The sequence below is a fragment of the Polyodon spathula genome, chromosome 4, assembly GCF_017654505.1.
Source record: "Polyodon spathula isolate WHYD16114869_AA chromosome 4, ASM1765450v1, whole genome shotgun sequence".
NCBI lineage: Eukaryota > Metazoa > Chordata > Actinopteri > Acipenseriformes > Polyodontidae > Polyodon > Polyodon spathula.
The window spans coordinates 10,546,474-10,562,509 of record NC_054537.1 but is presented as its reverse complement, the minus strand read 5'-3'; the positions used below and the strand labels follow the sequence as shown (position 1 = coordinate 10,562,509).

Sequence of the window (16,036 nt, the reverse complement as noted above, 5' to 3'; positions counted from 1 at the left end):
TATATATATATATATATATATATAGAGAGAGAGAGAGAGAGAGAGAGAGAGAGAGAGAGAGAGAGAGAGAGAGAGAGAGAGCATGTGTATAATCTAACCTTTGTACAAATGGTGTCTATGGTTTTAACTTAACCCAGCTGTCAACATACGTCATTACAGTGCGTGCTCATTGAGTCTGTGTGGGCAGGGCAGTAATAATTTCCACCAGTCAAACTCGGTTGCACCTTGGTTTCGGACAACTAAATACAGTACGATCTGAATTGCTTAGTCTGGATTACATTGCATTCCTTAAAAAACAGTCGGCAATCTGTCTACTCGGGTAAGCAATAACAATGTATATATATATATATATATATATATATATATATATATATATATATATATATATATATATATATATATATATATATATATATATATAATTCGTAAAACTGTCATACAAACGTAGCTATCAAGGAAGAGTTCAGACAAATGCACCTTAATGGAAATGGTTTTGTGTAATTTTAGATTTATAATTTCTAAAGTTTAATTTCAGATTTAACACGGTTATGTAAAATATTGGTTAATAAGTGTTTGGGTATAGCACGTTGCTGTGTGTTGCAAACCGTGATTACTGCGGTCGTAGGTTTTAATCAGGAAATACTAAAAGTTTCACAACATTACTAAATGTATTTGTGTCTGTTGGATTATCCAGATTTATGACATTAGATATGGGATGAATGGAGTGAGTATACAACATGTGCAAACTGTATCATTTTATTTGAGTACTGGTTTGCAGCTGTAAAAGGTATAATTCAAATCAAGAGGTTATCACATGCTGAACTACAAACAACGAATAAAAGCAAGAAAAAACGGACACACCTTTTTTATTATAGGGGAAGTAGGATATAGTGGCGGCGCTATGATTTACTGGGCCTGATGCAAAACTGTGAAATAGACTGTACCGCTGCTGCAACATCTAATTCAGTCAAACTTTTATTTTTCTTCAACAAAACCTATTCTAACAGGAGAGTAATCAATCAAGTACCAGTATATCCCAATATTTTAATAAGTCCATTATGTAATTTGAAAAGCACTTTTGCCTATCTCCACTCCCTTTTCGGTTTAGAGTTAATGTCGTTTTGTTTTGCACTTCAGGGCCACCGTACTTTTTATATGTAAGAAAATGGCGTCTTTTACACAATGTTGTGCTTTCATATGACTTAATTTTATAGTCGGTGGCAATTACCTCTAAATACGATGGAACTTGTTTTCAGCAGAATATATATATATATATATATATATATATATATATATATATATATATATATATATATATATATATATATATATATAGTGCCTTGCAAAAGTATTTAGTCCCTTCCTATGGTGTCCCATTTTGTGAAATTACAAAATGATGCATACACTTTTTTGTAAACTTAATATTTTATTCAAAACTTGAATGCTTAAACTGATGACTTCTAAGGGTAAGATAAGTTACGGTAAATGTCAGCAAAAACTAAAGAGAGTATTCAAAAATATTCAGACCCGTCAGCTCAATATTTGGTGGAAGCAACTTTGGCAGCAATTACAGCCGCAAGTCTTTTTGGGCAAGTCTCTACCAACTTTGCACACTGGCTTGGTGCAATTTGTGCCCATTCTTCTTGGCAGATTTGCTCAAGCTCTTTGAAGTTGCTTAGGGAAAGCTTATGGACAGCAGTTTTCAACTCTTTCCACAGATTCTGAAAGGATTCAAGTCAGGACTATGACTGGGCCACTCAAGGACATTAAATTTCTTATTCTTAAGCCACTCCAGTGTAGCTTTGGCCTTGTGCTTTGGATCATTGTCCTGCTGAAAGGTGAATTTTATTCCCAGTTTTAAGTCTTTAGCAGACTGAAACAGGTTTTCCTCTAGTATTTGCCTGTACTTTGCTCCATCTATTTTTCCGTCAATCCTAACAAGCTTTCCAGTCCCTGCTGAGGAGAAGCATCCCCATAGCATGATGCTGCCACCATCATGCTTGACTGTAGGGATGGTGTTGACTTGGAGATATGGTGTGTTGGGTCTGCACAAAACGTAACGCTTGGCATTTGGACCAAAATGTTCCAATTTGGTCTTGTCTGACCACAACACCTTTTGCCACATTTTTGCAGGATTACTTAGGTGTTTTGTTGCAAACTCCATGCAGGCTTTGAGATGGCTTATTTTTAGTAATGGCTTTCTTCTTGCCACTCTGCCATACAGGCTACTTTTGTGAAGTGTTCTGGATATTGTTGACTGATGCACATTTTCTGGCATCTCAGCCGTTGAACTCTGTAGCTCTTTCAAAGTTGTCGTTGGCCTCACAGTGGCATCCCTCGCCAGTTTCCTCCTTGCCAGGCTGCTCGGTTTGGAGGGACAGTCTGATCTAGGCAGTGTAGGGGTGGCACAATGCACCTTCCATTTCTTGATGATTGAGTAGACTGTGCTCAGGAATATTCAGAGACTTCAATATTTTTTTTTTTTAACCCTTCTCTTGATCTGTGCTTTTCAATGACTTTATCCCAGACTTGCTTTGAATGCTCCTTGGTCTTCATGGTTCACTCTTTGCTTGAAATTCACTACCTGACCAAGGAACCTCACAGACAGAGGTGTTTGTATTCTGAAATCATGAGAACCACTAATAGTGCACAGACAGAGACCATTAAACTAATTGTGTGGCTCGTTAAGGTCATTATGTGCACCTGAATTAATTTAGGTTTGCCACAGCAAATGGTTTGAATACTTATGCAATCCTGACTTTTACATTTTTATTTTATATTAATTATCTATTTACTTCCTTTTTCTTTTTCTTTTTCTTTGAAAGTGCGGAGTAGGTTGTGTATGTTAATTCCTACTTCAAAGTGTTATGACTGCAAGCTTTAAAGCAACAAAATGCAAAAACTGTGAGAGGGTCTGAATACTTTTGCAAGGCACTGTGTGTGTGTGTGTGTGTGTGTGTGTGTGTGTGTGTGTGTATATATATATATATAGCTGATATATATATATATATATATAATAATATATATATATATAATATATATTATAATTATATATTTATAAATTTTAAACAATGCTGTAGCATTATTAACTGTGTATTAGCCTCTTATGCACATTGGACTTGTAAAAAAAGGAATTTAGCAGCCATTTAACATATAATGGACATAAGATCCAAAGTATCGTGATAGTATTGAATATCATGATACTGTGCATGGTATCGTATTGAAACTCCCTAGATGAGCTATTGCAGAACACTATGTGTTAGGGGTGTGTAACTTTTAGTTTGACAACGATACGATATGGACCTTGTATACAACTAATAAAGCACAAATGTTGTTTATCAATATAATCCAGTAATGCAAACTGCAAAAACTCGCAATCCTGAATAATTGTAATATTAATGAAACATTTATTATTCAATCTCATTAACTGTGTTCCCGAAACAAGTGTAAATAACCATTTTTACAACTCGGAGCAAGGACAGAGCAAACATACCCATTGTTCAATAAAGAAATAGGTCGATACCAAACAATATATTCATATTGACAATAAGGCATCAAAACAAATAAGGGGCACTACCTTTTTTAAACCAAAAGTGAGTTTTTTTTTTTTTTTTTTTTTTTTTTTTTTCTGTGTATACATGAAATGCCTACAGCCCTGAAATGTCCAACATATGTTTATAATAAGTAACCTTCTAAAATATATTAAAAAAAATAAAATAAAAATTGCATGGGACACAATACTTTATGCAACATGGCATTGTGGTCTGCTTTGCAAATGGCAAGTACACCTACAGCAGGCGTGCCCAACTCTGGTCCTAGATAGCTGTAGCCTAGTCAGTTTTATAGGACTCTAAATCTCCAGCTGCTTAAAAGTAAGATACAAGGGTTACATTTGTTCAGTTAAGCAAATAATTAATTCAATTAGGCAATTAAGGGCTCAGATGGAATGAAAACCAGAAACCTTCCGGCCCTCCACTCTTTCTGATGGCACGCTGGTGTCAGGTATACACAAAAAGTGCTTTACTAGGTTTGCTAGCAGTGGAGGTTCTTTTTCTTTATATTTTGTAACTTCCTCATTGGCTCGCTCTCTGGACGATTTCAGTCCTAGTTTCAGTATGATGACGTCTCTAAGTAGCTCACTTAGAGCCTTCATCTTTTTTGGAGGAGAGATTTCATCGGAAACTGCAAATGTACAGTTTTACATCAAGGCATTAGTTTGTATTATTTATCCACAAGTAATTTATTAATCTTTTGAAAGGGTAAATTAAAAGTTGCACCTCCTGCCTCTTGATGGCTTTTGGGGACTCCTTGCTAATCCGTGACATTATGTGGAGTCTAATCTCTCCATGCATCTGGCAATGTATCAATGCACCAAGAAAATAGGCACAACTGTAAAAGCGGTGGAGGTCAAGGTTGCCTCTCGTTTCTACTAACTTGACTTGTGTTTTTAGGCACAATAAAAGCGGATTGAACTTGCTAGTGTAAATCGCTTTCAAAATGTAGAGCTGCACGTAGAGTACTCACTGGAACCGGATATTTGTATCCAGATCGTCGGTTCCAAAGCAGTTCCTATAAGCAGTCGGTTCATATAAGCTTTGTGAAATTTGCAATTAACATGGTTCATATACAAGCACACAATGACTTTCGCTGTTGTGATAAAACTCTTACTGTGCAAATTGAATATTATTAATTATTTTGTTAATTTTAATTGTACAGTGTGATTTCATAGATTGCACAATATTTTCTGAGCATTGCAAAAGTTGCATCGTTTATGGATCATATCTTATATGTACAGTGTCAAATATTTTTCCTTTGCAAAACATATTTTGGAGCGGGCGTTGGAGTAGGAGTGGTGCCAGAGGCTTTTTGCACTCACGCTCCGCTCAGGCACTTTACCCACTCCACGCTTCTAGCAAAATGGTCCTGCTCCGCTCCGCTCACATGCTCTGATTCAGCATGAGATATTGAGAATATTTCCAGAATCTGATATACAGGGGTGCCTGTCTGTATGTTCTTATCTGTTGCATTCTGTTCATACTGTTGATATGCAGTATGTCATGACCAGCAGCGTACATCATGCTGCTGTCACTCATTTTGAATTTACAGCTGGGGAGGGTTGTGTAGTGCTGGCATGCTTGTTGATTTTAGAACATACATCATTTGAAACATACACTGAATGGTTTTGCTGTTGCAATAGTTGTAAAAGCTGGCAAAGTTTTTTTTTATTCATGTCCCTCAATCAGGATTGTTCACTGAAATATATACACTAATAAATTGGTTATTACACTTTTTGAGAAAGCTCCTTTTTACTTGTAGGGACTGATGTTGAACTCTCCCCTGTTTGCTGTACGTTGTGAACATTTAGAAAACTGGAAAGAATGCCAAGTGCCTCCCTCCTCTTAAGGTGTGTTGGTGCTTTATGTAGTGAAAGCACAAAGCAGTACTGTAATTAAACACATAATTTATTTTACTCCTCTGTGAAGGAGTGGAGGCAAGTGGTACATACTGTTCAGTATTTATGTTATTTCTGTTTTTGATAATATCTGAAGAACCGAACATCCAGTTGTTATTGACAATATTAGATTCTGGGGGCATAGTACAGAGGGGTGTCTGTCTGTTCATCACACTGATGGAGTTTTGAATTTGCAGCAATAGCGGTGGTTGTATGTTACTGATTTACTGAACTGTGTGTTTTGCTTCTTTGCAGTCCCAGATGGCAGCACAGTGTGTAACAAAGGTGGAGCTGAGTGTCTCCTGTGACAACCTCCTGGATAAAGATGTCGGCTCCAAGTCTGACCCTCTGTGTGTGCTCCTCATGAACACGTCAGGAACGCAGTGGTTTGAGGTGAGGGGGGCAGCCTTCAAAACGTATTGTAGGTTTAAAATACAACATGGTTTTGGCACATGACTGCTTTCTTATATTTCTTTTTTTTTTTATTAAAAAGGTTTTAAAACATAAGACCATTAGAGCTTAAGAATTCTGAACGAGAGGAGAAGACCATTTGGCCAATCCATGCTCTTCTGTGTCGTAGTTGCTGATTGATCCCAAGGAGATCGCAGCAATGTAATGTTTTCCATTTTGTTGTTTTATCTTCCCAGGTGGGCCGCACAGAACAAGTTAAAAACTGTCTTAACCCACAGTTTGCCAAGAAGTTTGTCATTGATTATTACTTTGAGTTGGTGCAGAAATTGAAGTTTGGTGTTTATGACATTGACAATAAAACGATTGACCTCAGCGATGATGACTTTCTTGGAGAAATTGAATGTACTGTAGGACAGGTAAGTAAATTGACCTGTACTTTACTTGCTGTGATGAACAGCAAGGGGAATGGATCTGTATTATTATCTTTCGCTTCCTAAAAAGGCATGACACTACTTTGGAGGCCTTGTGTGTGGTCTTTCCTGTTAAATTACTTTCTCATCTAAGCTAAAGCGAAGGCAGTTACAGTACAAACAAAAATGTGTTCTTGAAACATTTCAGCTAGGGTCAGACTGTAAACCTGCTCCCTGTGTGTCAATGGTATACATTTTTCTGTGCTGCAATAATAATAGAAAAATACAATGACCTTAAAAGAATATTGTTGCAGACTACAAAGCTGAATTTGTTTTGCATGACTATATGTACACACAGAAATATCAACAGAGGAAAGTGGGAAAATACTGACTGGAGTACAAGTTTCATTATGATTAAATGTTATGATATGTTGCTTACAGGACCTGTGGAGTAAACCGAGTTATATTGTTTATCTCAATCAGTTTACTGCACAGGTTTGTGGCTTGTTGGGCCTAACGAACCGGAATTGGTGGTAGTTGCTGGGTTACCATAGCTTTATTTATTGTTGTGCCTCGATTTATCTAGATGAAAACTGAAAACAAACAGATGTTCAGAAAGTAAACTTCAGCTATTCTACCAAATCAGGACAAATCCTCATTCTTCAAAAATAAAATTTCTTGTTATATAAACTCTCAGAATATGTAAAACAACATGTGCTGGAAAACATTTAAGGATAGTTGTGTTTTATGACATTACTTGACAGATATAAAAATGACATGTTTTTGTTATTTAACTCCCCACTTCCATGACCCCTGACACAGCTGTAATATGTTGCTATTACATTGTATATTGTCTTTACTGTACTATATCTTTACTGTACTATTTCGCAATAATACTAAAGATACTCTGTTGTATAATACTGTCCTTAATTGAGTTTTACTATTCTTTTTCCTCTGTTAGATTGTGTCAAGCAAGAAACTGACTCGACCACTTGTTTTAAAGAATCAGAAGCCTGCAGGGAAAGGAACCATTTCGGTAAGCTTTCCTAATTGCTGACATTGGCAGCAGTATGTGCTGGTAATGTTTGCTGTGTATCTAATCATTAGGAATGTCTGAGTTACACATTTACCAAATACCCTTATATATTACTTTTGGTGAATTGGTGCATTGATTCAGGTTGTCTTAACATGTCTGTGTATTTTATCTTTCCCCAGATTACTGCAGAGGAAATAAAGGACAACAGAGTGGTCAATTTCGAGATGGAAGCCAGAAAACTTGATAATAAGGTCAACAAAAAAAGTTATTATTTTAGATAAAGGTATTGTCTTGAGGCGGCCGCATGCTTATTGCAAGGATTCCCATATACAAATGCAAAAGCATTACATCCCAGAAGACTAGTATACGGACGGTTGCACCTCTTAGCTGCTGTGCCATACTGAGGTACTGTAAGATGATTTGTTCAAAATACAGTGCTCCCGTTTTGTGACGCTGTAGTCGGCAGCCATAGTTAAGGGACTGTGCTGTTTGTGTTCTGCCTTATAACGAGAATACTAGTGTTAGTGTAATGGTATTATGGGGCAAATGGGAGCTGTAACTATACCGCCTTATAGCCTGTTCCACAGTATAAAGGGCCGCATTATAAAGGGGGAATGCTTTTTTTTTTTTTTTATTTTGAAATGTGATTATTATTGGTCATGTGCAGATGAACATCTACTGAGCCACCAGCTTCTGGTTTTGTGCAGCACGTTTTTTGCTAGTAATCAAGATTTAACATTATCATATTCTGTTCTAATAAAACTTTATGTAATGTTTAGGATTTCTTCGGCAAATCAGACCCTTACTTGGAGTTCTACAAGCAAACTGACAGAGGATGGCAGCTGGCACACAGAACAGAAGTAAGGTTTCTCTTCTTTAACTGATAAAGATAGGCAGAGGTTACTGCAACTTTAAGAAGGACAACACTCAAGTGGATTTAGACAAAGTTTAAAATACAGGATGCCTCATGGAGACCATTGCAATCACCTGCCTGGTAGGCACCACACAAGAGAAAAGTCAGTGTTGTATGCAGCTATACACCCTCCAGACTTTATGTCAAGTGACCAAGCTTTCCACCAAGTTTTTCCTTAACAGATTTCTTATGCAACAATTTTGGAAATTTCAATATATAGCTAAAACAAAAAGTATATGATTTTTTTTTAAATGACAAATATAAACAGGCCATATTCTCTGGGAAAGGTTATTTAACAATTCTGACTACATTCTGCAATTTATCTTCATTGTTATGGTCCAGGTTTTAACTATGATTTTCTTCAGTCAATGTAGTGTAATTTTATTTTATTTATTTATTGATTTATTTTAAATAGCTAGTGTAGGCTTCTCCTTATATATTGTGTTCATTTTGCAGGTCATCAAAAACAACTTGAACCCTGTTTGGAAACCATTCAAAATACCTCTGCAGTCTCTTTGCAATGGCGACTTGGAGAAGCCCATCAAGGTTCACCCCATACGTCTATTAAATTCTTATTTATTTTGTAGAGTGTCTGGATTGACTGCAATGCCTTGGAATCTTGTACTTGCATGGCCACTTCTGTAGGGTTTGCCTCTTTTAACTCAAAAATTTAAGTAGGATTTTTTAATACAGAAAAGAGTTATTTTATAGACTTTGAGTAACTACCCATGTTTAGTTCTGTAACTAGTGTGGGAAAACATGGAAGGACAGGTGATGTTGGAGAAAGCAATATACTAAACAAAAAGCCTAATCTTCCAGGGGAATGTAGCGATTTCTACTTTAGTTTTTGTCAGTAGATGTAGCATGAAAAGCTAACAACCAAACATGTAGTAGTACTGAAATAAACTTACAGAATTTTATGAAAAACGTTTCACATCAGTGTAGACCAAGTCGCACCTTTGCAAGCTGGATGTCCGCAGGTGTGATAACCAGCATACTGTTGTTGCTCTAAATGGGGGCCATTGAGACCACACCAGACCATTGTCATAAGAATGGGTCTTGTTATTCTTTAATAAGTTCTGAATACGATGAAGTACTGCCAAGGTTGATGATAACAACAAACTATTCAGGCTGTCTGTATTACAGCTTATTATGAGCACGCATCAGTACATGACTGAGTGTCTGTCATTACGACTCTGTTAAGACAATAATGCAGCATAAACATGATTTACTAAATAATGATTTTCACTTTTATGAAACACTTTTCTTATAAACAAGCTGCGATCCCCAAATAACAAGTGAGTTTCTATATGTGAGTGCCACCCACATCCGATGGATGCTGTGAAGGAGAAGGAGTTCAGTTGTAACGAGACAGCCCACACCAGACAAAGAGGGCTGTGTCAGTACAACCGCATGCCTTCAAGTGTGTTATAATACTTATAAAACAGAATATCAATTAATAATGAGATCCGGACATTTGTGGTGAGACAATAGCACCGGTTGGAATTCTTTCCAGCCATTAAAGTATACAGAGCTAACAAAATTGCCATCGTTACTTAGAGCATACGTTTCCCTATGTTAAAGGTGAATTAGATTGAAAAAAAAAAAAAATGTCATGATATTTATTTTTCTAAGCTATTAGTGAAGAGAAATGATTGATCACTCTGTGCTACATGCTGCACTTCTTTCTCACTGTAATCTACTTCAGGGGTTTTCAACCTTTGTTTGACACTGTACCCCTTCTGTCGGGAGGGTTTGTTTGTATATATATATATATATATATATATATATATATATATATATATATATATATATATATATATATATATATATTTATTTATTTATTTTCAAATTTACCTGCACATGTTCAATGTCGACTGTGATTCTTTGTGACAAAGTGCAGCGTTGAAAAGATGTTCAGTTGTTTTTTTCACTCGTAGATATGAAAATAATCTAGTAAGTCATGGTACTATATTTACTGTGCAACAGTCAACCTTTGACCAAAAGGCCAACACAGTATTCCCAAAATCAGAATATGTTACTACCATAAACCCATAATATTGTAAAAGGTTTACGGCAGAAAGGCATATTGAAGGCAAAAACAGGATTGCTAGCTTCGTTGATTGCAAAACATTTACATTTCCAAACCACATGCAAGCAGCACACATAACTTTGATCCTTGTTACCTGAGTAATTTTGTAACCACCTGTAAACCAGGTGAACATCGAACAGGTTTGGAAAAGAAATAGAGTGCTTGAGGCACAGCTAAGAACCACAAAGGAAAAGAAAATGTTAGCATGACAGCTTCAGCTCTCCCACAACGTATCAGTGTGCACATAGATACAATAAAGCAATGGCTCTCAGGCAATACAAAACAATGTCTTGTAAAACTATTCTCAAAAAATAGTCCAACAGCAAAAAAAAAAAAAAAAGTTGAAAAATTGGTGTTTGTAGTCCAACCCAGGAAAAACAAAAATATCCAAGGAACCAAGAAAAAAATGTTTAAAACCACAAACAAAAAGCTAGATAAACATATTAGACTCCTAACTTAATGCAGTTGTACATTAGAACATAATCTGCTTAGCAAACCTGTACACATATTAAATATCCTGCAGCAAACACAAGCAGAAAGAACTCCCAACAGGAAAAGGTGCCGTTCCATAGTGCATAAGTGCAGGGTTTAAAAAGCACAAGGTCCCCCAATACATTTAACGGGGCAACGTTTCCTCAAACCAGCTCTTAAAAGGGGAAGAGCAAACTTACATTTAACTCTTGTTTTTTATTTTATTTTAAACAACGAATTTTGAATGTCTGGCCAGGCTAAAAGTGGTGCGCTCCTGTGTACAACTAAATATTCATTTTGTGTGACAGGTGTCACAACTGGAATTGTTTTGTTAGCTCTATGTACTTTTAAGAGGTTTTTTATTTTGTCCAGGCTATGTTAGAAGTGTCTAATCCCTCTTATACTGTACTTATCATAATACTGTCATTTATTGTGAAAAAAAAAATCTGTTAATATGCATTGTCAAAACGTTGCATTTAACGACATCACTTTAAGAACATTTCAGTCTGAATCTGTGTGCCGTGTGTGTTTGTGTTTTAAACAGTGTTATTATCTTTAGCTAATCATCACATTGTATGTGCACGGCACCCATAGTGTAACAGGTACATAAGCATGTGAAAGCATGCAATTGTCATTTGCTGCATATACATTTCTGTAAAGATGCATCTTTTTTTTTTTTTTTTTTCCCTAACTAAAAGTCTGTGCTTTCCAGGTAGAGTGCTATGATTATGATGATGATGGCTCACATGATCTGATTGGAATTTTTGAGACTAACCTATCAAAACTGCAAGAAGCTTCACGAACTACACCAGTAAGTCTGCAATCGCCACAGATGCAGTTTTGTCCAATTTATTTAATTTGAGATAGCCTGCCCTGATACGTCATCCAGCTGCGGAAATTAGTAACTTTCCTGAAGTGTTGCATAAAAAAGAATTGCGTAACTAGCATTTACAAGGACTTAAATAGCAAAGCAATTAAAAACCTCTGCACTGTACAGTGCTCTTATATAGTAAAGTAATTAGAAACCTATGTGCTGTACAGTGCTTTTAAATATTAAATAAATTATAAACCCTTGCGCTGTACAGTGCTCTTTAAAAACAAAGTAATTAGAAACCCTTGCTCTGTACAGTGCTGTTAAATATGCAACAGTACTGTGTGTCTTCACCATATCAGTGTTGTCTATGTTATTTGTATGCCCAGGGAATACAGCTAACTTTTTCAAAAAGTCACAGTCTGTAGAGTATAATAACTGAACCAGAAACTTTGAACACATACCCACATGTATCAATTGGTAGTTTTAGATTGTCACTGACAGGCGTGGTAGCACTTTGACTTTCCCATGTCGCTGATGAATGCCTAATCTTAATGCAACCGTTTGACCTTCTACTAGTGCCGATGTGTTACTTCAATCTTCTCTTTGTCTTTTAAGCTATTTGAATTGTACCACAAACCCTTTGTTAAACCTTGCTGTTGATGACCAATTGATTTACATTTTTTTATGCAGGCTGAATTTGAATGTATTAACATGAAGAAGAAGCAGAAGAAGAAACACTACAAAAATTCTGGAGTTGTGATTGTGAAATCTTGCCAGGTGTGTACATGACAGCGGATTGTTTTCCTTTTGTCCTTAATTCCACCCTGGAGTCATTGAAATGAATACGTTCTTCAAGAGCGTACAAACAGAGCCACTAAGCCAGTGGCTGGTTATATCTCAGGGTCTGCTGGTTTTACTTTAGTTTTTTTACTCGTTTTGGTAGTGTGGGGAATAACTGGTGATTAAAGACCCCAGACACTATTGATACTGTAAGACCAGGTCAGAAGACCCGGACACCCTGAATTCTTTCCATAATCTTTGGAAAGGAAATAATGTATTTCTTGTTGCAGTGTTTCTTATAGATAATGTCTCTTTGTTCTGTCTTTGGTTCTATCATATATAAGTATGTGTATAACATTGTGCTGTAATATTTAATCACAAGTTTCATAACTGGTTGCTGAATGGTTTGTTATACTTTCGTTATCTTAGCAGTGAACTCATAAGATCAGTGCAGTCTTATAATTAAGTTAATGCAAAATGTTAAAATAAAATGATGATAATTGTGTTCCTGTTGCTTAAAATACCCTAATCTTTTACAGGTTGTGAAGGAGTATACATTCTTGGATTACATCATGGGTGGATGCCAGATTAATTTTACCGTGAGTACCGATTTTAAATAGATGAATATTTAAACCAATGAATTTGCATCTGTAGTGTGTTTTTGTTTTGTTTTTTACTGAAAAGTATAATTTACCATTTGAACAAAATTAAAAGCAGCATACTTTCGATAAATGAATACTGCAACATATTACCATTAAAGATGCTTTGTGTATTTCAGAGCAAATGTTATTTTTGTTTGTCAGGTTGGAATAGATTTCACTGGGTCTAATGGAGACCCTCAGTCACCACAGTCCCTTCACTACATTAGTCCTCAGGGGTTTAATGAATATCTCATGGCTATCTGGTCTGTTGGGTTGGTGATTCAGGATTATGACAGGTAAGTACATACATTACTGCTCTGACATTTACTGTATTTGTAGGTCTTCTTTTCTTTTCTTTTATCCCCTTAATAATGTCACTAAATAGAGCTTGTTTAAAGCCTAACTGTCAATATACACCGTTTATATGAAAAATGAGATTAAAGTATTCATGCTAAGTTTTCCCGTAGCACCCTCTGCTGGAAGTTATCAGGAAATGCTTCCCTGTCGCAAACTGTATTGCTCGTCTTTAACAGTGGTTCAATTAAATGTGTTAATGTACTGTGTTGCATATATAGTCATTTATTTACGTCTATTAGCAATTAAAAAATATATATAATACAGTGTATACAAATTATTCTTTTAATAGTGACAAAATGTTCCCGGCTTTTGGGTTTGGTGCCCAGATACCACCATCTTGGCAGGTAAATGTATATCATTTTACACTTCCTCTGTATTATTTAGTGTTTTGTGTTTTATCTGCTGATATTTATTTGCCACTGTGGATTGTTTGCAGGTATCACATGAGTTTCCATTAAACTTCAATCCAGCCAACCCATTCTGTGCAGGTAGGAGTATAATATTTGTACCAATGTGCATTTATTTAAAAAAGAAAAAGAAAAAAAGAAAAGAAAAGAAATTCACGGTGGTTTCTAAATGTTATTTTATGTTAAAATTTGTCTGTTTTTACTACATTCTTCCATAATTCAGCCTTTGTACAATCTACTTCATGTACATTTACTCAAATTTGCTTTAGTTATTCAGACACACAGTACTTTCAGCTTCTTCCACCACATAACCCAATGACCATACTTCCTGCACACCTTGCAGCCTCTTAGACGGACACCTTGTTAAATTCTTTTTTCTTTCAATCTAGGGATACAGGGAGTAGTGGACGCTTACAGAGTCTGCCTTCCTCAAGTGAAGCTGTATGGACCAACTAATTTCTCTCCAATAATAAACCACGTTGCCAAGTTTGCTACAGAAGCAGCACAGCAGAACTCTGCAGCCAAGGCTGCCACTGTAAGTATCTGCTGTATTGTAGCTATTGCAAACTTACTAGTGCATGGAATTATAGGAAACTAATTTTGTGTATTTAAGGTTTTTTACCCTACTTTTACCCTCAGCGCATCAATAGGTTAGCAGTGGGGACGTAGTTTATTAGACACCTTGCTGTATTGGTTAGATATGTGTTAGCTAGTGAGGACGTGGACGCACAGGCATTATTTTAAGCTCTGGCATTCTGTTATCACACAGTTAATGTCATACACCTCTGCTGGTTCTTATCATTGTAATGTACTGTATTCAAAACTACAGTCATTTACTTGTTTTTTTTTATTATTTTTCCTACACATAGCAATATTTTGTCCTCCTGATCATTACTGATGGTGTAATAACAGACTTGGATGAAACCAGGAATGCTATTGTAAACGCTTCGAGGCTTCCTATGTCAGTCATCATTGTTGGTGTGGGAGGAGCAGACTTCAGTGCCATGGAGTTTCTGGATGGAGACGACGGGACTCTCAGATCACCCACTGGCCAACCAGCTATCAGAGATATAGTGCAGTTTGTGCCTTTCCGGAAATTCCAAAATGTGAGTACTAAAATAATCACTGAGCTGTCATTCATTGAAGTTTCATCTACCTTACCTTCTGCTTCCTTTTATAGGATCAGGAAAAACCGGTGTTACACTGGTCTGATATAGTATCTCCAGAAATCGATCTTGTATTCTACACATAAGCATAAATGTGGCTATTCCAAGTAATACATGTCATTTTATTTAAACTTATGATGACGTCACTGTAAATGAATAGTACCAAAAAAAAAATGTAAGCATATTATAATACGACCACTAATACCAGAATTTAGATATGCATAAGAATGAACTTTGTTAAGTACACCAGAATTCTACTGAGTCAAAGCCACAGCTGGGGGGGGTAATTTAGCAATTTGGCAGTTCTTTGCCCACAGCGTCATTTTAGTAATGTGTAGGGCTACTGCAACAGTATGCAAAGATTTGATTTTAGTGTCAAAAACTTTTCACCCCACCCACGAGTTAGCATGTTTGAAACAATTATTTCAGAATATTTGCGTGCCGCACATTACATCAAAATATGTCCATAGATGATCTTTATAGGTCATAGAAATCATTTGTATTTTTAAAGCTTCAGTTTTCGTTATGTTTGGATGTTATTGCAGGCCCCTAAAGAAGCTCTTGCCCAGTGTGTATTGGCAGAATTGCCTCAGCAAGTAACATCCTACTTCAGCATGACTAAACTGCAGCCTCCTAATGACCCCAATCCAGCATGATGTACGGGGAAACATTACTTTTTATAAACAGTCAATGCAGGATTGCAAACTTACAGCATGCTAAATCACAGAAGTCTACTAACTCATTGTAAAGACCATGGTTAACTGAAAACCATGCACGTTTACAATGAGTGACAAAGCTCGCTACAAGTGTTTGTATTCCATTGCAGGCTCCGAAAGAAGCTCTTGCTCAATGCGTGTTAGCAGAAGTGCCTCAGCAAGTGATGTCCTATTTCAACATGTGTAACCTCCGTCCTCCCAATAACCCGACCCCTGCTGCAAGTTCATGAGGAAGCATGACTTTTATGCCCTGCAGAGAAAACAAACACATATTCGTAACAAGTATGGCTGTTTTTCTGAGTACGAATAATACACAACTCATTTTCTTATTACTGGTAAATGAGGGGGGGGGGGGGGGGGGGGGGGGGGG

At 36.4% G+C, this 16,036-nt stretch overlaps 1 protein-coding gene across 3 annotated transcripts; it reads left to right on the top strand.

Moving 5' to 3' along the window:
- Positions 1-178: 178 nt before the first annotated feature.
- LOC121314158 (copine-3-like) lies at positions 179-16,023 on the top strand. Of its 3 annotated transcripts, none has more exons than XM_041247155.1 (17): positions 179-319; positions 5,708-5,845; positions 6,100-6,279; positions 7,235-7,309; positions 7,489-7,560; positions 8,089-8,169; positions 8,679-8,768; positions 11,498-11,596; positions 12,290-12,376; positions 12,919-12,978; positions 13,183-13,316; positions 13,667-13,721; positions 13,814-13,865; positions 14,174-14,319; positions 14,654-14,890; positions 15,496-15,607; positions 15,777-15,812. In XM_041247155.1, the coding sequence occupies exons 2-16, from the start codon at positions 5,714-5,716 to the stop codon at positions 15,604-15,606; spliced, it is 1,611 nt and encodes a 536-aa protein (XP_041103089.1). In that variant the 5' UTR covers positions 179-319; positions 5,708-5,713; the 3' UTR covers position 15,607; positions 15,777-15,812. The 3 variants fall into 3 exon arrangements, with proteins under 3 accessions (XP_041103089.1, XP_041103088.1, XP_041103086.1); XM_041247154.1 differs by lacking the exon at positions 15,496-15,607 and adding an exon at positions 5,317-5,404 and having other exon boundaries at positions 181-319; positions 15,777-16,023; XM_041247152.1 differs by lacking the exon at positions 15,496-15,607 and having other exon boundaries at positions 181-319; positions 15,777-16,023.
- The last annotated feature ends 13 nt before the right edge of the window (positions 16,024-16,036 follow it).

What these genes read in the sequence shown, in the direction of transcription:
- LOC121314158 (XM_041247152.1), top strand. Translation starts at nt 5,714, where the DNA reads ATGGCAGCACAGTGTGTAACAAAGGTGGAGCTGAGTGTCTCCTGTGAC. An exon ending in TTGAATGTACTGTAGGACAG is followed by an intron (nt 6,280 to 7,234) that starts GTAAGTAAATTG and finishes TTCCTCTGTTAG; the next exon opens with ATTGTGTCAAGCAAGAAACT. An exon ending in CTGCAGCCAAGGCTGCCACT is followed by an intron (nt 14,320 to 14,653) that starts GTAAGTATCTGC and finishes TCCTACACATAG; the next exon opens with CAATATTTTGTCCTCCTGAT.